This window comes from Clarias gariepinus, chromosome 27, assembly GCF_024256425.1.
Source record: "Clarias gariepinus isolate MV-2021 ecotype Netherlands chromosome 27, CGAR_prim_01v2, whole genome shotgun sequence".
In the NCBI taxonomy this organism is placed as follows: Eukaryota; Metazoa; Chordata; class Actinopteri; order Siluriformes; family Clariidae; genus Clarias; species Clarias gariepinus.
This window is the reverse complement of record NC_071126.1, coordinates 20,720,613-20,745,406: the sequence shown is the minus strand read 5'-3', so window position 1 is coordinate 20,745,406 and position 24,794 is coordinate 20,720,613. Positions and strand designations below refer to the sequence as shown.

At 40.1% G+C, this 24,794-nt stretch overlaps 1 gene segment (V, D, J or C); it reads left to right on the top strand.

Moving 5' to 3' along the window:
• Positions 1–431: 431 nt before the first annotated feature.
• Positions 432–24,794, top strand: part of LOC128515180 (Ig kappa chain V-V region MOPC 149-like) — a 41,885-nt gene continuing 17,522 nt past the window's right edge. Inside the window, 2 exon segments of the V gene segment in view lie at positions 432–505; positions 603–947. Coding sequence covers positions 454–505; positions 603–947 — 397 coding nt within the window.

Here is a 24,794-nt window from a genome sequence, read left to right as displayed (position 1 = left end):
CTTAAAACACATGACTGAGGTGCACTCTAAGAATTTAAGTGCACTCTCCAAACCTTGTTTCTTAAAATTTGGCTATAAATAGTCATGTATTGGAAGAAGTGGCTGTCTAGCAGTAGTTTTGATCTGTTTGATCAGGATTATCTAATTTATTTTTCTAATTTGATCATCAAAAGTTCTCATATTGTTGTTTAGAATCTACTCTACTTATGGCTTCCAGTTTGTTTATTTATTTTTATTTAAGTCTTCACTTCAATTGTGACAGTATCTGTAAAATCATGTGACTAATATAAAATAGACAAGAATTCACTGTGAGCTTCACATCTCATTACAGCTAATGGACCAATCAAATCAGTCCACAGCTTCAAAACATCCAATCAGGCGTGAGTCTGGACCTGGTTTTCTACTGAACACACAAGTTCATTACCTCACTATCACTTTCTTTAAACAGGAACGATGATCACACTCTTTGTGGCTCTTTACTCTCTGCTTTGTCTCTGCACAACTGGTGAGTAACCCTTTTAAACATTACTTTAAAATAGTAATTTATATATTTACATAATTAGTAATATCATTAAAAATATACATTTAAACACTTTTTACAGGAAACACTTCTGACATCAAGCAGCTTCGGGTGAAAATAGTAAAACTTGGACAAAATGTAACTATGGAGTGTAACATTAGTGGGGTCAAAAACAAAAACAATTTAGCTTGGTACAGACAGAGTTTTGAAAAATTTCCTCAGTTTTTAGCGAGACCGTACAGTAACACCCTGGGCTACACGTTTGCTGAGGGATTTAATGATAGCCGCTTCAGTGTTACTGTAAATGACCAAAAGTTTGATCTTAACATTAATGAAACAAGAGAAGATGATGGAGGAGAATATTTCTGTGCAGAATTGGAGGGAGCTATACTAAAGTTTACATCTGGAACACGTCTGCAGTTTGAAGGTAAACAGTTTTACTCTGATAACCTGCTAATTCCAGATCAACACTTTAACCAGAATTATGTGTACATGTGCATTAAATGTTGAATATTTCACATTATTCATATTTAGTATCATTTCTGTTTATTTGCTGCTTTTCCAAATTATTTGTAAAGGTGAAGAGATGAAACCCTGTCCTACATCTGGAACACTTAACAAGAACACACACTCTGTTACACAACAGGGGTTAAACAGCAGCTGGAAAGGTAAGAGTTTTAATTGAATTAACATTCTTTTATTTTCTATAACAGAATTTGGCATGGATAAATCCCTTTGCTTTCAATAAATTTAAAACATAAGGTCTTTTTTCATGCCCCCTTACAGTGTATTCCCTTTATACATTTCAACTTTTAGTGTTATTTATCTATTTATTTATTTATCTATTTATTTATTTTTCCATACAGGTTGCAGCTGTACTGATCAGATGAATGTGCTGGTCTGGCTCTCTGTTTCTAGAGTTGGAGTTCTTGCCTTCATTATTTTTCCAACAATCTTCATTGCTTTTAAATTTAGATTAAAATAGGAAAACAGAAATTGAATAAATACTTATTTATTCGGTAATTAAAATATATTAGATTTCATTAGAGCTAAATAAAGCTAAATAATAAAGTATTTCCTTAAAATCTATGTGGTGTTCAGAACACCAGTTTGCAAGCAAAAGCAGCAAAGATGAATACCATGATATCTGCTCTGCCGCGTTGACATTGACACAAGCACCAAAGGTAAAGGTGCGTTAGAACAGCATGCAGCTACTGAATGACATAAGGATAATGTTAGCTCTACTGCACACTCTTTATTGACATACTTTTTTGCTCCGTTAACAACGTTGATGATTAAACCACTGTTGTCAAGATGACCAAGTTATTTCATGCTGTAAATCATTTGTCCTGATTTTTGGATACATGTGTTCTTCTCTTAATAATCATGCCAGTGGTTACCATACATTTACACATTTTTACATGGCACACTGCTTCTTTATTATGTTACTTGTATAGACAGCAGAAGCTACTGTATGCCACTGTAAAGCATTCAAACGTCTTTCAAACAAATAAAAAAAAAGTTTAAATATCCAAACCTCAAACTCTATGGTTCAGCATTTATTACAACCTTGATGAAGTATGCTCAAGAACATACTGTAGCTAGCAGATTTTGACAAATGCTCAAAAAAAAAAAAGCTAACACCCACGGTAGCATTTCCCATATCTGCTACAAAAATGAAACCATCAGAAAGAAAGTTGTTATAATTAATGTCCCCCTTTCTTTAAGAAGAATGCAAATGTAAATGCAAACATAGTTGCCTGTTAGCCATACTGTATATGCTGTTAGCTTTACCGTTGTGCTGTGTTTGTGTCAAGTTGCCCTGTACAAAATGTTTCCAAAGTAAAAAAAAAAAAAAAATAGAATAAATGATTGTTTTACCCTGACTTTTTATCTCTTTGGGTAAATTTCTTTAAAAAAAAAAAAAAAGCAAATGATCTAAACTTAATTTTAAACTTATCCTTCACCACCTACATATTTGGACCCTTTATGTTGTCTTGGGTCAATTTGATGGGATGGTAATAAATGGTGGGAGAGAGGTCATGGTTATCACATACACAGAAACAAACAATCAGACATCGGGTTTAAAAAGACTTCTTTAGAAGTTGAAGTATCAACAAAAGCTTTTTACTCGAGTAAAAGTCTAAAAGTACTGGTTTCAAAACTACTTCAGGTATAAAAGTAACGTAAGGGGAAAAAAAGCATTAAGGATAAAAGCTTAGGCTGTGCCACGGGCCTATATACTGCACTAACACCTCATAAAAAAAAGAAAAATGTGTTATTTTTTTGTTGTATTTTTAAACGGCCATAGTGATTTGGGATACTGTATATGGCAATTGAAAAAGAATGCATTTTTGTACAATGCAAATACATTAAAGAACCATATATGTGTACTACTGAGCAGTAACATGTTCCATGGAGAAGAAGATATGATAACTAGTTGCCTATAAGTATTTTAATGGTGCAAAAAGTCAAACTTCAGAGGCGTGTCATCGGTAACCTTTATTGGAATGTAAATGTACATCCAAGCTTAGCTGCAGGAATCTGTGAGGGCAACATACAGGAAAATTAGTGCACCCAGGGCAGGCTTAGTAACAATTACCCTTGTATGGTTGTCTACAATAAACATTAGTGCTGTCAGAATTAATTATTAATCCAAGTGATTCATCAAAAAAATATATATATTATTCCTGTTCCCTTCCTGGTGCTGTCACCTTCCTCGCTGGTGCTTGGTTGTGACATTTTGCTCGAATCTTGAGTCTCTAACACGGACATCTTTGTCTATTTATCACAACGTTATCAACTGAAAATGCCATTTCATTTAAACATCCTTGCTGGAGCGTGTGACGTGACGTCAATCCGTGATTTATCCGGAAGTTTTTTTTTGTTGTTTGTTTGTTTTTTAAATGACAAGCTAAAATAAAATAGGAGTAATGAGGCTATTTTTAAAATGTAAGGAGTAGAAAGTACAGATAATTGCATAGAAATGTAAGGAGTAGAAGTAAAAAGTCAGCAGAAAAATAATAACTCCAGTAAAGTATAGATACCCAAAATTTCTACTTAAGTAAGGTAATGAAGTATTTGTACTTTGTTACTTGACACCTTTGCATTAACTTACATTTTATAAACATTAAAATAGGGTGTGCGTAGCCAAAAACAGACAGAAGCTCTGGGTTCATGTCCCAACCAACTCCCCCACACCCAGCCATTAGTGCTGCAAGACAGTCTTAGTGCTGGTCCCAAGCCCAGATAAAAAGAGAGGGTTGCATCTGGACAGCCACTGTACCTGCTAAAATCAAATGTGTGGTTTAAATGATCCATTAACAACCTCTAATTTGAGCGGCCTAAAAAACACCACCAATACTAGTCAGAAGCATTATGCACTATGTCCAGAGACTTAGAGCTAATAATTCAGGAGACAAAGGCAGACAGTGAAGTACAATGTGGGGATGCAACAGAATCAAAGAATAATGTCTGAATATCAGTGATTCCATTAGTGCGTGTGTGTGTGTGTGTGTGTGTGTGTGTGTAAGTCGTCCTACAAGCCTAGTCCCTACACCTAATAACCTGCCCCCCTCTGTTATTCCTGCTGTTGTCATGGAAACGCAAGGCTCCACCCTCAGTCAATGTCCCCAATCACCAGAATTCTAATCACACACACACCTGAACATCATCACCAACACAACACAAATACACCTCACTTCCCTTCACTCAGCGTCTGGTCTCCAATACAGACAAAAAAAATGAACCCGACCGGGCGATTTATTAACAATGTGGATTAATATAGAGATAAAGAAATTAACCCGGAATGTCTCAACTGTGATGGTGCTAGAGCTGGTGGACGGATAACCACAGATTGGAGGAATGACGAACACAACACGGGGTAGGTGATGAGATGAGAGGGTAGAAAACAAGGTGTAGGAAGATCGCAGAGAATCATAGCTCATGGAGTCTTTGTCCATATTGGAGACAAGATACTAAGTGAAGGGAAGTGAGGTGTATGTGTGTTGTGTTGGTGATGAGGTTCAGGTGTGTGTGTTTAGAATTCTGGTAATTGGAGGCGTTGACTGAGGGTGGATAGAGGGTTTGATTGGCTCTGACTCTAACTATAGACTCTAAAATACTCAAACTAGTTACTTTTATCAAAAGGTAATGCTGTAATATAACTGATTACTTTGTAATGTAACTAGTTACTTTAAAAAGATTGCACTGGAGTAAGTTTACCTGATGTTCACACTAGGAGACACAAGTGCAAGTCCTAAAACTAATAGAGTGATTGCAGTCATAAGCCATTTTTTTTTTTATCATATTCAGTTCATAGTCATTTTCATGATTTCTTACTGGGGCCATACTCAGTTGTCACATGTACTTAAGTAGGATATATATCATCTGCAACTGTCTTTGTTCTCTGTGTGATTAGATATGCAGTCAGAAGTAGGCCACCAGGATCCATCAGGAGTGCCAACAGTGTAATAGTTGCTTGTTAATGCTTACTGTAATGTAATGGATAAGATAATAGTTTGTGAAAAGTGCTAGAAGAAACTCCGGCAGGACTATCTGTGACAGCATAACAAAAATAGAGTGCCAGAAGAGACATGGAACTCCCTGGGAAGTTAAATTCAAAAACAGATTCAAAGATTTTAAAAACTTTATTAATCCCAGAGGGAAATTGCTTATTTCTGGTTACAGTTGCTTACAGTTGTTGTCCAGTAGAAAGGAAAAAGTAATAAATAAGAAAAAAATTATAATAAAAATATATTTGCAAGCAACGATGATGGGCCCAAGCACCCTGTACCATCACCGGCCCCTCCCAGCTCTGTCTGTGGGCTCTTCGGCGGCAGGGTCACTATAATCCAGCTCCATTGTGAGAGAGAGAGCCGCGGGAGCTCCGGCAGTGAGCTCGCGGCTATTTTTGCAGCGGAGATCTCCTCTTTGAAGTCTCTGGGGATTGTTACTCTCCACATTCTGAAGTCCTTAGCAACCCAACAGACCCTGAGCTACACTCCCTGCTGTGTTTTATAGCGCGGGGAGAAGCCCGGGATCATTAATGCGATGGCTCACCAGCCGTGCCTAATTTCGCGGCCCCGCTCCTTTGCACTAGCTAGGCTGCCTAGCTAGTGAGCTTCGGAACGATATTGATTTGGGCTTGCGCCTATCACAGGCGCACGCCATGACAAGAGCTAATGTCAGTTTGGGCCCTAAATATTAGAGTGTTAGAGTGTGTCAGAGTGAGAGAGAGGTGTGTGTGGGTGTGTGTGTGTGTGTTTGTGTGGATCTGTCAGTCTGTGTGTGACGAGTAAATGTGTTTGTGTTTGTTTGTGGTGTGTGAGTCAGTGTGTTAACATTTGTGATGCGTGTGTTAGGATGTGTGTAATGTGTGTGTGTGAGACATGTGACCTGTTAGTGTGTGTATGTATGTGTGTGCGTGAGTGTTAACATTTGTGTGTACATGTGTCCAATAGGCTGCAGTTGCTGGAAAGTAAGCATCACACTATGATGTAACTCAATGTGATGTCACTGAACATGATGTCACTGAACGCGTCACTCAATATAATGCCACATAGAAAGTTATTAATAATTTTCCAGCGTAAGTTTAAGACATTATCATGGCTGACACGTTTGAGATATTAAAAATCCTAACACAATTTTGCGTCCTTAATGTCTTTAGATAACATCAGCTAGTTTGGTAAAGATTGTATAAATTCTCTAGGAGGAGTATATCAAAATCCATCGGGTGCATTTTTGTGAACAACAAAGAATAACCAGCCTCCTGTTGATTTGAGCCGAGGACATGCAGTGCGAAAGTTGTTTGGCTCAATGAGCTTTAAATGGTTACTGAGTTTCGTGTGCCTACATGAAAGTGTGTATGTATGAGCTATGCAGCAAAATCTCATGTGGGGGCCCCGCGACTCTTAGGCATCCTAATGGCAGCAGATTGCAACCTGTCTGCCAATTTTGATGAGATTTTGAGCATGTAAAGACCCTCAAAAAACCCAAAAGGGTGGGAAAAAATCCATAGGAAAACAAGAGGGTCCTTAGCACCCTATAGTGCTTGGGCCCTAATAAAATAAGATATAAGAGGTGCAAGGAGACAGTGCTAACCACTATGCCACCGTGTTACCTTATGAACACCACCACATTTGCACTTGCCCGATTGGACTATTGCTTTTGATGTAAACTTGCCCAAACCCATTTTTTGCACAACCATTAATGCGGAGCCCTGGACAGGGCCTTGTTTATTTTGTGTTTTTTTGTTGTTTTTATTTTGCATAGTGAGCATATTGGAAGGTCTGGCTATGGATGCAGTGTTGCAGAAGTCTGAAAATTAAACTGCAGCAGATATTGCATATTATTTTCCATATATCATATATAATCATTAAATAGTACAGGTGATGAATTAATAAATAATAACTAAAAAAAGGATCTTTATGCAAAATTAAAATGTGTCTAAACATCACAGCTTTTGCTGAGATAATGTATTTTATCCTGAGTTTCATTTCACTGCATATTGTACTGTGTATCACTGTGTATGTGACATAAAATTTTAATTTAAGCTATTGAACTATTCTAGGTTATATCCTGTGCACCAACAACAAATTATAACAAATTTCAAATTCAACTCATACAGTTATTGTGTTTATATGATGAGCTGTATGAATTCTGAAACTCATTATACTTTTTACTGAAATTTCCTCACAGCATTAAACTTCAGTAACTGTAACCAGAAATGATCTAATCACTGGATTTATTTAACCTACAACAATGGTTTGCATGGAGTGCATGCACATGGGCAGTGGTTTCTGGCGGCCCTTTGATGCAGTTTTACAGCCAGAGTCAGAAGGGAATCTTTAGCTGTGTTTCTTTATGAAGTGTACTGCACTGGGTGCTTCCTACTTCCTGCTCCGCGTGCAAGGACTGTCAGTGAAGGTGACTTCCATGTAACAAAATTCCACCCTTTGGAACACCATGCAGGGTCACGGACATCACTTTCTCTGTTTGTTACAATGGTAACATAAGCACCTCGTATATGTGTCGCTGCTGCTGAGGAAATTTTACAGTATAGTACATTAAGTATTAAATATTTATTGAAACAAAAACTTATACCATTGAGTGGCGAAGTGGTAAAGTGCTTGCCCTATCATGATGTAGCCTCTCTCAGCCGAGGGCCTGGAGAGAACAAAATTGGCCAAGCTCTCCCAGCGGGGTGGAATGGTAGGCACATAATGCTTTCACATTAATTACAGCTCTTTAATGACATTAATGACTGTGGCCAGTCAGGGGCGTCTGTGAGCACATGCAAGCACAAGGAGCGGATAGTGCTGTTCTCCAAGTGTGTTAAGCCTTCTGAGTGGTCATAGTACCCTTAAGCTTGAAGCCTTCTAGTAATGGGAGGAATTTGAAAATCTGGGAAAAATCCAAGAAAATATACTAATAAAACATACTATTGAAACGTGTAGAATTTGTAAGATGTACAGAGATTTTCTTTTTCTTTTTTACAGATCACTAGCCTATATAATACTAATGATTTTTATTAGTAAATAATGATATTAAATATAATACATACTTTTTTGAGCTCCATTTTTTTCATGCTCCAGCGAGACACAATGACTTATGGAATTTTTTTTTTATTTCTTTTTCAAGACCTTTTGTTCATTTTTTCCATACATAATTCAGTTTCCCTTTGAACTGATCAGTTTTGCTCTCCGTAGTTTGAAATCACACTTAACAAGGCTGAACACTAAGGCGAGTATACTTTACAGGGTACAGGGTATTGTGTGCTCAGGCTGGTGGAATTGTAAAAAATTGTGAAAAACAGCATAGAGTGCTCAAGCTGGTGCATCAACAGCATTGCATGCTCAACTTTGAAGTCCTTGGGGTGCAGGGTATCACCCCACTCAAAGGCCACTCGTCTGCCAGTTGGTCTATTTTGGAGGCTTTAGAGCGGCAGAGTGGTTTCTCCTGGGCGGCTGCTCCTGCAGCCTTTCAATGTGGCTTTACTCTGCGTTCGCTCTAACGGCCAGCCGGCGCGGTCTTATTGTGAGCCCTTGTGCCTATCTGGGCGGCTTACCCTGATTGGGATATGTTTGCTATAATGGCAAACAAAGCACCTTTTCCCAATTTGCTGCTCTATCACGAAAGCTCGTGCTTGGCGCAGATGAAAGTCCTTTGGCCATTTTTTTTTATGCGGTGATCAAACAGCGCCATTCAGTTTGTAGCGTGTAGCATAGCTACACATGCATGCCACTTTTGCCTTTAGCATTTGCTGCACAGTGTTTGTCTGTGAGCCTTAATGTCCAACTTCGAATCTTGCCGGTGTTTTTCTGGACTCTAGACAACATTCTCTACCTCGCTTTTATATTGTGGTGGGAGCCTGAGAACCATTAATTCACTCTTTGTCAGACGTGCCAAATTTAGCAGCCCCGCCCCTACACACTCCTGCAAAAAGGGATGGTGCTCCTGTAGGGTCAGGGTGAGTAAGGAGAAAAAAAATTAAGTTTTCCGTGTGACAATTCCATTTTAACTGTTTACATAGATGCTTATCCACTAGGATGTGTTTTCACTTGTGTAAAGCATCAGAATATAACCTGTTTTACATGCAAAAAGTGGGTTTAGCTGCTGTAAAATATAACAGCAGAAGAAATAGAATAAGTAGATGAAGAAGAAAGCTGCTTAGATGTCGGATTGTCACATTGACTCACTCCTGTGACCTTGTCAAAAGAGGGCTGGATGGGGCTGGCTGGCCATGACTGCAAAAAAGTGCTACTTTGATGACATCATCGCTTGCTAGAAGCAAGGCAAGTGGCACGTGAAAGTGGCCATGACATATGCACCAGTGGGTTTAAGGGTATGTGGAATTATCCCTTACTGTTTAACTGTCTGCCAAGACATGCACTAAAGGACCGCACAAGCTGACCTGATATTTACAGTTTCACTGAGAGCCAGCCATCGCGACACAGCAGCCAAAAGAGGAAAGGCCGCTGACTCAACGTAAGGCCTGCGTTCCCCGTCAGGAAACCCCCACAGACGTCAAATTGTCGTGCTTGCCTCAGGCCTAAACAGCGGTAAAACAGTGACAGTGCAGTCATAAAAGTGGAAGAAAGCCACAGGAGACACAACTGACATTAATGCCAACTGATTTGACATCACTTTTTAGTTCAAGATGAGAAAGTGTATCTTAATTCTGGATCTTGTATACATCTCAATGCACTCATTAAAAAAGTTTCACAATAGTAATGTGTCTCTAAGCTTCAACTTCAAAGAAAAAAAAATAAACAAAAAAAAAAGTAACTAAACTTTTAACCTGAAATGTTTATCACTGTTTTTTTTTTTTTTATAAAACTCTAACATCTCTTAGCTATAATGAAATGAAAGCATCTCTTTGGTTTATATCTCTCACTTTAAACCACAGTGCTGTTTCTATTAAACTGAAACAGACCCTCTGGTGTGAGTTCGAAAGAAGAAAATGAACATTTTGAAACCAAACAGCAGTGTGAGGTCATTAAGGTTTTTTAAGACATCAAAGGAGCTGAAACTGCCAGACTCAGACTGCAGCAGCACTTTGTCTAAACACTTCATATGAATAATTTTAGATATGTTTAAAAAATATATATCTACCAAAAAGTGTGAGATTATATTTTAATTAATACCAATTCTTTCTCTGTTGTTGTGTCCTTTAGGGTGAATAACAGGCCTCACACAGATTTGTATAAATAGTGCTCTTAACATTCTACATGATATTTTTAGAGACATTTTTATTAATAAACTTTAGCTCTTATTTGTTTTAGTCTGAGATTCTAACAAACAGATTTGGATTGTTTAAGCAATCCAGAATAAGTCAGTGTGAGCTGCTGATTAAACATTCATTCTCAGAAACTCAGAAACCACAATGTTATTTCTGTTTAAATGAAACAACTACATGATGTGAGAGAGCGCTGCTGCAGTCAGTAACACTTCTACACATGTGTTAAAAGTGTTCTCACACTCAGCCTAAACACGAGTTCACTCTCATGACAGGTTTTAAGCTTGTTTGGGGGCGGAGCTCATAATCACAGGTTTTCTCTCTTAATCCTGAGCCATGGGTCACTTCTGTAATTCTGTATATCACTTTTTTTGTGTGCAACTTTGCTGGAGGGCCAGCGTGGTATCTTTTTCCAAATGAAATAATGGAAACTCAAATTATTCGTTCCACTGTTATGAAGGGCGAGGAGATGGATCCAGGTGCAAAGAAGCAGGTCGTTTCGTGAGGCATTGGGCAAGCTGTGTGATGAGAAAAGCTGAGAAGCAGAGCCGTAGTCGAAGGACAAAAGGAGCAGTTCAAAGCCGTGCGATCTGCAGCGGGGGCATCGAGCCAAAACAAGGGCGAAACAGAGTCGTAGTCGAGGGACGAGAGCGGGAGTTCGAAGCCGTGTAATCCGTCAGTGAGAACATTGAGCCAAAACAATTACGAAGCAGAGGCGCAGTCGAGAAACGAAAGCGAAAGTTAGAGGACAGTTTACGATGTGTCATGGATCACGATGCTACCTTTGTCTTTTGAGTTGGAAACAGCCGTGGCTGGTAGCCCAAACAGTACTGAAATGAGAGAGGCCTGTGGCGGCAGACGGCAGAGAGTTGTGAGCGTAATCGACCCACGGGAGGAACTTGCTCCAGGTAGTAACATCTTGGGTGGTCATACACCAGAGGGCAATCTCCATAGCTTGGTTCTTTCGTTCTGTTTGACCGTTGGACTGGGAAAGAAAGCCAGAAGACAGGCTAAGGTGGCCCAGATGAGTTTATAAAAGGCTTTCCAGAAGCGAGAGGTGAACTGAGGGCTACGATCTGAAACTATGTTAGTGGGGAGGCCGTGAAGATAAAAACCATGGAGGATCAACTGCTCAGCAGTCTCCTTGATGGAGGGAAGCTTGGGGAGTGGAACCAGGTAGATGGACTTGAAGAAACGGTCAACGATGTGTTTCCATCGGATGAGGGTAGACCCGTTACAAAATCCAGCAAAATGTGCGACCAGGGGCGGTGAGGTATGGGTAAGGGTCTGAGGAGGCCAGCCAGAAGGCGGTTGTTGGGTTTGCAGCGGGTGCAGATGTTGCAGGTTGCCACAAAGCTGAAAACATCCCTCCCCCTCGTGGGCCACCAGGAGCGCTGTTAAAGGATAAAGAGTGTCCGGGCAGAGCCTGGGTGACAGGATAGGTTGAATTCATGACCCCATTCCAGGACCTGTAAGCGTAGACAGAGGGGAACGAAGAGACGATCTGGGGGGACATTGCTTGGACCGGGCTCCTGAGTCAATGCCTGCTTAACTTTAGCCTCAATGTCCAGTTCTACGGCTGCTACTAGACAACGTGAGGGCAGGATAGTGTCGCACAGCGTGGAGTCGTGGGGAAAGAAGAATTGGCATGATAGAGCGTCAGGCTTGGTGTTTTTGGAGCCTGGCCAAGATGACAAAGCCTAGAAAGGTGGTAGCTGTCGTGTGAAACTCACACTTCTATGCCTTGACATACAAGTTGTTTTTTTAGGAGTCTCTGTAATACTTGCCAAACGTGGTGCCGGTGCTCCTCCAGGTCGTGAGAAAAAATCAAGATGTCATCTAGATAGACGAGTACATGAAGGTTCAAGAAGTCTCTGAGTACATCATTGATCAGGCTCTGGAAGATGGCAGGGACGTTGTTGAGTCCAAAAGGCACTACCAAATATTTATAATGACCGGTCGGGGTATTGAAGGTGGCCTTCCACTCGTCGCCCTCCCTAATTCGGACAAGATGATATGCATTGCGCAGATCTAATTTCGTGAAAATAGTGGCTCCCTGAAGAAGCTCAAAGGCTGTGGACATGAGTGGTAAGGGGTAACGGTTCCTGACAGTTATTTCATTGAGCCCTCTGTAATGTATGCATGAATAGAGGGACCCATCTTTCTTTTTGACGAAAAAAAATTCCGCTCCCGTAAGCGAGGAGGACGGGCAGATGATACCAGCGGCAAGGGCCGCTGTCATGTATTCGTTTATGGCTCCTTGCTCTTGGCGCATCACAGAGTAAAGACGACCCTATGGAGGGAAGGTACCTGGAGGGAAGTCAATAGGACAGTCATAAGGTTGATGAGGAGGGAGTAAGGTGGCCCGAGCCTTGTCGAAGACCAACTTGATGTTGTGGTATTCGGCGGGAACATTAGAGATGTCCGGGGGATCCTCAGGCTTAGCTGGAGTAGAAGGAAGAGCTGCGAGAAGGCAAGACCTGGAACATGAGGCACTCCATCCCGTGATGGTCTGCTTAGTCCAGTCAATCTGTGGGCAATGAAGGGCTAGCCAGGGAAGGCCGAGAACTACAGCAGCATGGGATTTATCAGTGACCAACAGACAGATCTCCTAAAGATGGTTCCCAGAGGCCCTTAGAGTAAGTGGGAGGGTGTACCGTGTGATGGCGGGTAGGGGGCTGCCGTCTAGGGACTGAACTAAGAGTGGGTGTTCAATAGGAGCGCTGGGTGTCTGTCTGAAGAAGCGCCTTCTAGTGCTCCCAGTCTGACTAGAGGGTACCTCCTTTTAATGGGCAGGTTTTAAGTAAGTGTCCTGAGGCCCTGCGATAAAAACAGACCCTCTCCTGGCGGCGGTGGTGTCTCTCCTCCTCTGAGATTTGAGTCCTATCTAGCTGCATAGGCTCCTCCTGATCAGTCTGTTTTTGAGGACAAGGTCCTTGAGGTGTCCTGGGAGGAGAGGGTCCTCTGGAAGTTCACCTTTAATGGAGGCGCGCTTTGACCCGGCCGGCGAGATCCATGAGTCCGTTAAGGTCGGCGGGTAGCTCCTGAGAGACAAGCTGGTCCTTGACTGCTTCTGATAAGCCTTTGAGGAAGGCGTCAGATAGGGCCCTGTCGTTCCACCCACTGGTGACGGCGAGGATCCGAAATTCAATGGCGTAATCATAAGCGGAGCGTGATTTTTGGCGGAGCTTCAACAACCTGCTCCCAACCTCTCTGCTGACATGAGAACGGTCAAAGACCCTCTTCATCTCCTTGGAAAAGGCTTCAAAGTCATAACAACATGGATCGCAAGCTTCTTTAAAAAGCGGGGCCCACTCCCGTGCTCTGCCTGTAAGAAGGGTGATAACGTAGGCCACCCACGACCGTTCTGAGGAGAAGGCGGAGGCTTGTAGCTTGTAGATGAGAAAGGATCTGCATGTACCTGGCTCCCCTCCATAGGTGGGTGGAGCTGGCAAGCGTGGTTCGCGCGGGGTTTCAGGGCTCATGCCTCGTGCTAAGGATAACCGGAGTTGTTGCATCTCTGTGGTGACGTTGGCGAGAGTTTGCCTAGTGGTGAGGAGTTCTTGTTGCTGCTTCCCGAGGAGGGCGCACTGGCGCTCCAGGGCCACCCTCATCCTGTCGTACTCTGCTGGATCCATAACGTGGCTGGATTATTCTGTCACGAAGGGCGAGATGAACAGGCGGGGAGATGGATCCAGGTGCAGAGAAGCAGGTGGTTTCATGAGGCGTTGGGCAAGCTGTGTGACGAGAAGAGATGAGAAGCAGAGCCGTAGTCAAAGGACGAAAGGAGGAGTTCAAAGCCATGCGATCCATCAGTGGGCGCGTCGAGCCAAAACAAACACGAAGCAGAGCTGTAGTCGAGAAACGAAAGCTCAAAGCCGTTAAATCCGAGTGTAGAGACAAATCCAAAATGTGAGACGAAAGACGAAAAAATGAGAAACAAAACGAGATCGGCAACGTGAAAAATCATAAACTGAAACACGAGAAAACTGCAGCAAAAAACACACAATAATCCAGCGGCGGGATTATAAGCCGTAAAAAATCAGCACCGGTGTGCCGGCGGGGCGTGTAAGGAGAGATGACGGCATGGGAAAACAAAGCAGCTTGGTGAAGAGCATGACAGCGTGGGAAAGGAAATGTCAACAGACGGAAGCGGTCTTTGATCAGCGCAGCGCTGAGAGCGTGACATCCACAGCCCAAAAAAATAGATGCATAAAAATAATAAATACAAAATATTAAGTAAAAATAAAACAAATTAACCTGCATTTTATCTTTTAAAAAAGTTAAAATAAATCAGATAAGTGTTTCTGTTTATGCGCGTAGGTGCTGTGTGTTTGTGTATGTGTGTGAAGCTAAAGGAATCAGCTCCCTCCCTTCCGCTTCTCATCTTAGACAGTAAATCTTTTTCCTCTCTTATTTAAGTTTTACACACACACACACACACCCACACACACATACATTAACAAAAACTGCTTGGATCCGGTAGAGGCGCATCTCTCGCTCCATGATGGAGTATCTGCATCAGCTCGGCCATTGTGGTCTGCAGCGGCTGTTGCTAAATGCTTGCTTCTGATGTTCGTTAGGGGCTCGGTTGCAGTGTAGCAGATCGACATGCTGGAGTGAAACATAAACACCAAGTTCCATTTAAAAGCAGTAATTTTTATTTACACAGTGCTGAGAAGCAGCCTCTTTTCACTGATTTCAGCCAATAATCACACACAATCTCTGAAGCAAGGTCGGCAACACGAGAACATCAGAACTACGGAAATGTTGTATATTTATTGAAACAATACTATTATAAAACAAATACTATTGAAATGTGTATAACTAAACAAATTATTTCAAGAAATAAGAAGAAAGATAATTTTCATTCCTACTTGCATGAAGTGAAGATCCATTGTTCACTTGTTCCCTACACTGTTGATAGATAGATAGATAGATAGATAGATAGATAGATAGATAGATAGATACTATAAAGGTTTACAGGTTTTAAATTTCACTTGCTTCATGCTAATTAAACAACTTAAACTTACAATCGCGCTGTAGTCCAGGATTCATTTTATGGAAGATTTAAACATACTGGACAGCTAAATGAGGTTGCCAGTGAGGCCAGTACACTTTTACTTTCAGTGTTGCTAATATCTTCCTTGTTACAGTTAGTGGAGGAGACTGAAATCCTTATTGTTAAATAAAAACACACTTTGATAGGACTGGAGCAACGTCACTGTAAGGAGCTCACACTTACAGCTCCTTATTCCTCATTTACAGGTATTCCTCTATGATGACATGCTGCTTAAGTGCTGGAACAAGATCTTTTAAAAAAAGATAAAATGATGAACAAAAGTCGGATACACATAAGTGATGAATGGAATTGCAGAAGTGATCCCTGGCTCAGGATTAATTCTTTTATGTGTAAAAGCAAACCTGTGATTATAAACCCCGCCCCCAAACAAGCCTAGAAGCAGTCATGATAGTAAAGTGTTCAGGCCCATGGTGAGAACGCTCTTAACACATTTGTAGAAATGTTAATGGCTGCAGCAGTGCTCTTTCACGCAATGCAGTTGTTTTAGTTGAACAAGAGTAGCATTGGGGGAACCATTTCTGAGCACAGCAGTTGATTTTTGTCTGTGAGCATGCAATCGTTCCAAAGCTCAGGATATAATCCCTGGACCAAATGCAGAGGGGATTTTGGGAATGATTCATGCGTTCACGAGCACAGACGACGGGACATGTGTATGCACTTGTGCTCAAAAGAGGAAGTGACGTAATTACTGTTTGTCTCTGTACACAGATAAACGTGTCTGCTAAAGAATCTCTGTAAAATAATGCCAAAGTACAGTGTTTGCTCGAAATTTAGGCAGAGGAAAACATCCAAAGACAATCGGACACGACAAAAACTCCATAAGTATTTACAAGTGTGCATACAGCAGCACTGAACAATACCGTGCAAAGTTAAATAGACTGCGGCTCGAGCAGCACACAGCGCGCGGTGCGATATTGAAGTGAGGAATATAAACTAATAAATAATACCAGGATGAAACCCATCCAGTGTGCTGGAGACGGAACCCCTCTGACCCACGACAACATCTACAGTACCTTTATTATCTGAACAGTGAGGATTCTGGTCCAGCAGAGAGCCTGTGAGCAAGCGGTAAGTTAATATAAAATACTAACATTATTAAAGTTGTTTAAAAGAGTCTGGGAATTGTCTGCAGATCTTAATCTTTGGATTTTAAATGCATATAATAAAATATACAGGATGATCCTTTTACTTTAGCTTACAACAAAATTAGGTTTGATTGCTCCTCATGTCTACTTTAAGTCCCCAGATCATTTCCCTTTAAAAAATATAAAAGATTAGAATGTGATGAACACATGTGTTGGGCTTATATAGCTTTTAGTCTGTAAAGATTCTCTTTGAGAGTTACAGGTTCTTTACTCTTTACTCATTATTTTATGTTTAACCTTTCTGTTCATACGCCAACACACCGCAGAGGAAACAGACTGAAACCTCTGGCAGTAGCACAAGACCAGCAAACAACATAAGACAGAGGGAAAACATGATGTCCAAGAGCAGGGGACTTATAATGCCTGGATGAAATCTTAAATTTAGATGGAGGAGTGCTGACTAGAGATACAGAGGATGGAACATCAAGAGATCGAATAGGATGTTGATGCAGACAAGGAAAGTTAAATTTCATGCTGCAATTATCTTAATTTCAGTAACACACACCCTCTTGCTATGCAAGTACAAGTAAATATAGAAATATGTTACATTTTAATGTTTACATTTTTCTCATATTTGACAGATACTTTTGTTACAAAACTTACTTGAATGATATTGCACTTAAATCATTTTTAATAAAACATTTTGCACTCTAACCAGTATTCTGCCTCTGTTCCAAATCACTAAGACCCACACTGATCTTCAATTTTACAGTATACGTTTATCAATAATACAATATAAACACACTTCACAAAGAACATGTTAAACACAAAACATTGATTGATTTATGGTAAGGTTTCAAATTTAACAGTTTTAGCACCAACAGGAGAAAAAAGAAACGCGAGAGAACTGGGCTTTGAATGTACACAATAATCTGCCAGCGAGACAGCGCTCTGCACTGCCTTAAATGCCGGAGGAATTAGTTGTTAATGAGATGCCGGTGTGTTAAGCTGCGGGGCATGTGAAGGAACATGACAGCCAGGAGGAAAACATGAGCATGTGAGGAAGAAGACATGAAAAAAGGAGAAATAATGGCGATTCATAATGGAAATGTGACAATATTGAATGAAACTCGAGAACACTCAAGTTAAAACTAGGAATATTATAATATAACCCACACACACTCTCTCGCCTTTACAGCAACCCCCCCACCCCCTCATCCTCTTGGCTTCCCACACAGACATACACACACACACTCTCTCTTCCTTACACAGAAACTCTGCTCTGTCATGATTCTTTTCAAAAGGTAAAGTGCAGGTTCATTTGTTTTGTTTTACTTTACAGGAGTGATTGTTAGTATGTGCTCACACGAGTGTGAGTAGCGATGTTTCTTGCTAATTTTTCAGATAAAACTGTCTTTCCGTTAATGTGTATGTGTGCACGCACATTACACACACACACACACACACACACACACACACACACAGCGCCTGCATGCACAAACGGAAACACTTATCTGTCAGGATTTTTTTAAAGGTAAAGTGCAGGTTAATTTGTTTTATTTTTACTTGATATTTTGTATTAATTATTTTTTATTTTTTGGGCTGTAGAACGAATAATTTGAGTTTCCATTATTTCTTATGGGAAAATTTAATTTGGTTTACGAGTGTTTTGAAATACGAGCCCACTTCCGGAATAGATTATGCTCCTAATCCAAGGTTCCACTGTATTATTATGTGCATTTGCAAAACCCATCAAGCACCATAATGAAACTGGGTCTCATAAAGACCCATAAAAAGCAAGACCAAACCAAAGAAGAAATTAATTTAGAGTTACTGACCTCAAAAATCAGAACCTGCCGTTATGAAGGCACACGTCAATATAAACTGTTAAAAAAGATTATTGCGTAGTTTGGATGCCTTCACTATTGTTTTTTTTTTCCTTATATTCTAAAGAAATAAAAATCCGAAAAGATCATGGAATTAGTAGGTGTCTAAACTTTTGACTGGTTGTGTTTACAGTGGAGATCGAAAGTTTGGGCACCCCAAGTAAAAATGTGTATTAATGTGCATAAAGAAGCCAAGGAAAGATGAAAACATTCCCACAAGCTATCAGAATGCAAATGAGACATTCTTATAATATGTCAAAAAGGTTGAATTTTATTTTCATCATTTACACTTTCAAAATAACAGAAAGTCAAAAAATGAAGTCTGCTAAAGTTTGGTCACCCGGCAAAGTTAGTATCTTGTACTAAGCAAAGCATGCTTGATTTACCCCCATGCTTAACATAAGTGCTTTTCATTAAACTCTGTGCCCTTTTCTCTCCAAACATACCTTTGCTCATTCCGGCCAAAAAGTTCAATTTTAACCTCATCGGTCTACATAACTTGTTTCCAAAATGGGTCGGGTTTGTCTATATGTTCTTTTGCGAACTTCAAATGCTGATTTTTGTGGTGTGGACGTAGAAGAGGTTTTCTTCATCTGACTCTTCCATGAAGACCATATTTGTACAAGTATCTATTTATAGTAGAGTGGTGTACCACAACTTCATTGTCTGCTAAATCTTTCTGTAGCGATCATGCAGTCAGACGTGGTTCTTGATTTGCTTTTCTCACACTGTTTTCACACTGTTCTGTCTAATATTTTACTTGGTTTTCCAGTTCTTGCTTTAACTTTCACTGTTCCTGATGACTGCCATTTCTTAGTTACATTGGGAACAGAGGATATTGACATTTGAAAATGCTTTGCTATCTTCTTATAGCCTTTTCCCACTTTTTGAGCATCAACTATTTTTTTAGTGTTAGTGTTCAAGACAACTGCTTAAAAGAACCCATGGTGCTGATTGTTGGAGCAAGGCCAGATGAGTCTGGGCATTTAAAACCTTTCAGAGTGACAACACCTGGGGCCTCATGTATAAAACTTTGCGTAGATTTTATCCTTAAAGTGTGCGTACGCACACATAAGGCAGAATTTGCGTACGCACAAACGTTTTTAGATTTATAAAACCGTACGTACGCCAGAACCTGCGCAAGGTTCGCTTTATAAATCACAGTTATCTGAATATTGTGCGTAGGTGCACGTGCTTATAGCTTACCCCAATCTCCTCCCGAAATAACCATATTTGGAGGTTAAGACCGCCTATTTTGAATATGTATGATCTCCCTGCATATTAATACGACCGATAATTGTCATTGATCTGTTTGGCTAAAAATGGAAGAACAGAAACGAAAAGCAAAAAAAAGAAACTTCACCAACTGCAAGATGGAGGTACTGCTGTCTGAGGTGGAGGGCCGAAAAAAAGTTTTATTTGGTGGGCTCTCTGCGGGCATTTCAAATAAAAGAAAGATGGTAGAATGGGAGCAAGTAACAGAAGCAGTCAATGCTGTTACATCGGTGCCTCGCACAGTCCAAGAGACCAAAAAAATGGTCAGACTTAAAAGTAGTCGTTAAAAAAAAGAATATGTGCACACAGGCGCAGTGTCATAACAACTGGTGGTGGTCAAGGAATCACTGGCCTCTCAGCCTTTGATGCAAGGGTGGGCGCGATTATAGGTGAAACATGATTAAGTGGAGTTCTTCCAGAATTCCAAGGTAATACGGATGTGATTTGCGGTGACGTAATTGATTTATCATTATATATCGTAATTGATATGATAAGTAATTGATTTATCTACACATTATATAAGTTTTTGTCTGTTTAAAATTCTGCTTTTTTATTGTGGATAATTTAAATCAACCAGTTCAAATTCCACGGAAGTGGAAAGTCCTAAAATATCCAAGTGACAAATCTAGCAATAGATGCAGCTGTATTTAAGATATACGTTTATTAAAACAGTCGATTTTCCTGTTTATTCATATGCAAAAAAATTTAACTTAAAAAGACAAAAGCAAGTCATCAAGTGCACATTTTATTTTACACATTTACAGATATGCAATACAACCTTTAATTAAACGTTTTTTTAATGATTAAAGGAAAAGTTAATCCTGGAATGCCTTCAAGCCTGGTGAGTGGTCCAAGTGGGGTAGACAAGGGATGTAGGCTTACATCCTACGTGCCACCGCCGCCGCCATCCTGTGTGCCTCCACTACCATCCTGTGTGCCTCCACCACCATCCTGTGTGCCACCACCACCATCCTGTGTGCCACCACCACCATCCTGTGTGCCGCCTCCACCAACGTCCAGTGTGCCGCCGCCATCATCAAATGCCCAAGCAACCCCATCCTGTGCGCAATCCAGTGCATCATCATCATCATCCTTTGTGCCACCACCGAGCGCTGGTAACTCAAGGCGTGTACTGACGGAAGAAGTTATGCAAACCCAACATCACATGGTTCATGCTGTTAATGCGGTGTGTTCCGAACTGAAAGAAATAAAAACAATTTTGTCAGAAATAAGTGGTTCACTTAAAGAACTTGTGAAAAAATAAAAAGTTTGAATTCACTTGCCTTTTTACATTGCATTTATTACATTAATAAGCCGCTGTATTGCCATAGCATTATGCACTGCATTAGGAGGGCCAGGGTCGGGTTCATTATCTTCAGGATGGGCGTTCGATGGAACAGGTATACCTTTCTTTTGAGCAATGTTGTGCAACACTGCGCAAGCCACAACAATGCGGCAAACCTTTGTAGGGGTGTACAATACTGTGCCACCAGACGTATCCAAGCACCTCCAGCGTCCTTTTAGCAGACCAATAGTGCGTTCGACCACTGAACGCGTGCGGCAATGCTTCTCGTTATAACGCCGTTCTTGTTCGGTTTGGGGTCTAGTTAGTTGAGTTAGCAGCCACGTTCTAAGTTCTAACCACTGTCTCCTAAGAGGTAAAACATTTAAAAAAAAATTTAAAGGAAATATAACAAAACAATGAATGTAAATACAATGGGACAATAAATATAACATTTCAAGTGCTAGGCAGAGGTAACAATTAGAAACAATATTATAAAAATACTTTAAAGAAAGTAGATGCTTGTAATAGCCTCCAGATAGCCTTTTGTTTTTTCCAGGGCAATATTGATTCAATATAACATTTCACTTAATTTTTAAATGCTATGAAACATGTTTTGTTTCCTGAAAATTTGCATTGATGTGAAATTTTGCATTAAAACTATTAAAATAAGTGTGGGGTTGTTTATCATTGGAGATTATAATTATACCTAAAAGAAAAAACATTTTAAAAGGTATGCTTTAAACACATTTGCATTATTACTCAATTACAATTACATGTGCATTCCTGCCGACTTACCAAGAAGCCATCCATCACGCACAGCTCCTGTTTGGACGCACAGTCTGTTCCCTACACTGCTGTTGGACAAAATGTAGGAATCATGAGTTGACCCAGGCCATCTCGCAACTACATTTGTCAGAGACATATGCGAATCACATATGATTGACATTTGATTCATACAAATTCACATTTCATACAAACTTAAATAATTCTTTTGTCTGTGTAAAGCTGCTTTGCGGCAATGAAAAATTGCTAAAAGCGCTATACAAATAAAATTGAATTGAATTGAATTGAATATGATCTGCACGTTCAAAGAATGAAAATGTTTTCGGTTAACGAAAGCAAATTCATTCTCAGATGGTGCCTTTATTGCAACATGAGTGCAGTCAATAGCACCGATTACATTGGGAAAACCGGCGATTGCTGCAATTTGCATTTTGATGTTGGCCTGTTCAGCTTGCGTGTAAGGAAAACGGATGTATCGGGGTGCCATCCCCACTATGGCATCCCATACATATGGCATGACACGGCTCAGGGATGACTGTGACATACCCGATCGGTCTGCCAACTCTTGCTGGAAAGTACCAGTGGCCAAGTGGCCTAATGTGGTCAATACTTGTACTTGAACACACAGCGCGTGGTTTCTCCGCGAGGGTCTTTCCAATACTGGCCGTAATTCAGAACACAATTCCAAGAGGATGGCTCTTGGGAATCGAAATCGGCTCATGAGCCAATCATCATCATGAGCAAGGAAATCTTCACGGTCTCTGAAAACACGCTCCAGCAAGTTTAGCAAGGTCTTCTAACAGCGCTAGAGCATCCATTATGATGATATGTTATATACGCACATACCTTTTTATAGCCCATTCATTAAAAAAAAAAAAAAAGTTAATTCAAAGTATTTGCACCTGGTTAAGAATGCTGATAATGATAATTCAGGTTGATGCAATTTGATTGATTGGGTGATGACTATTTTAAATAGTTATTGCTATTTGAGCGGACTTATTTACGCCAAGTTTATTTTTTATAAATCCCGATATGAGTGGAAAAATGCGTACGCATATTTCTATGCCCATTTTGGGCGTACGCAACATTTATACATCAGGCCCCTGGTCTTTCCACACAATGATTGTAAACAGTCCTTGACACTGTCAGGTCTCAGCTTGCCAAAGGAGGCAGTACCTTTTACTAAACTCAGACAAGACAGAGATATTACTCATCGGCCCAAAAACCAGCACACAACAGCTTTCACAATTCAGCCTGCGTTTAGAAGGATGTACTGTTACTACTAGCTCAACAGTAAAAGACCTGGGCGTAATATTAGACAGTAACTTGTCCTTTGAAAATCATATTTCCAATATCACAAAAACAGCCTTTTTCCATCTTAGAAATATCGCCAAACTTAGGAGCATCTTATCCGTATCTGATGCAGAAAAGCTAGTTCATGCATTCATGACCTCCAGACTGGACTATTGTAATGCATTACTAGGTGGTTGTCCTGCATCCTCAATAAACAAGCTTCAGTTAGTCCAAAATGCAGCCGCCAGGGTTCTCACCAGATCCAGAAAATATGATCGTATAACCCCAATATTATCATCCCTGCACTGGCTACCTGTTCAGTTTAGAATTAATTACAAAATAGTATTACTTACAAACAAGGCTTTAAATGGTTTAGCTCCCACATACCTAACCAGTCTTCTGATACACTATAATCCACCACGCTCCTTAAGATCACAAAACTCCGGACTTCTGGTAATTCCCAGAATTTCAAAATCTACAAAAGGGGGTAGGGCCTTTTCATATTTAGCTCCAAAGCTTTGGAATAGCCTTCCGACAGTGTTCGGGGCTCAGACACAGTTTCCCAGTTTAAAAGTAGACTCAAGACGCATCTCTTTAATCTGGCATACGCGTGACTCATCCCATAACTGCATACTTCAGTACACCTATCCTGAATGGCAACTACGCTAATTCTCTCCATCTGTTCTGTATTTTTCTACCCATCCCGAGGCATCTGGAGATTGTACCAGCTTCAGTAGACAAAGGCCAACCCTGCGAGGATCCTGAGGCATCCAGAGAAGGACCAGCTCCAGCTGAATTCTGCCTTATTATGGTTGGAGCTACACATCCTGCTCCTGTGCTCCCAGTGATCCAGACCCCATCTGCCCTCTGCACCTACTGACTCATCCCTATGCTGAACTGGACTTCATGTTAATTTAAAGAATTTCTGTTATATTGTACTCTCAGCTGCATAACACACATGGTGTTATATCATCTCTATCTGTTATCACCCAAATGAGGATGGGTTCCCTGTTGAGTCTGGTTCCTCTCAAGGTTTCTTCCTATTGCCATCTCAGGGAGTTTTTCCTTGCCACTGTCGCCGTCACCCTTGGCTTGCTCATCAGAGAAATTTCATTCATTCATCTCGTTATCATCTAGACACATTTTTCTCACACACACACAATTTATTATTATTATTAATATTTTATTATTTTATTATTATTATTATTTATTTATTTATTTTTATTTTATTTTATTTTATTATTATTATTATTATTTTATTATTGAATTTCTTTCATCTTTGTGAAGCTGCTTTGAGACAATGACCATTGTTAAAAGCGCTATATAAATAAAATTGAATTGAATTGAATTGAAGTACAAGGTATTAACTCTGCAGGGTGCACAAACTTTTGCAGACACCTTTATTTGGTTTTTTGTTATTTTGAAACTGTAAATAGAAGCCAACTTTTTTGACATATTATAAGAATGTCTATGCATTTTGATGGCTTTTTGATGCATTTTGATTTCCATCTTTCCTTGCCTTCTTTATGCACATTAATACACATTTTTACTTGGGGTGCCCAAACTTTCGATCTCTACTGTATATACAGTGCTGATCACTATTATTGGCACCCCTTTTAAAAATGTGTTCTTAGGTTTCTTATAAATTCATTTTTTATATAAACAATATAGAACCACAATGAAAAAAAAAAAACCTTTAATTGAGGTACAATCATTCAGTAGAAAAGAAAATCCTATATCTTTTTTTTTTTTTACATGAAATCATGTATGCCACGATTCTTGTCACCCCTGATGTTAATACTTTGCTCTCTCTTCTTCAGCTCACCCCACACATTATCCTGTTGA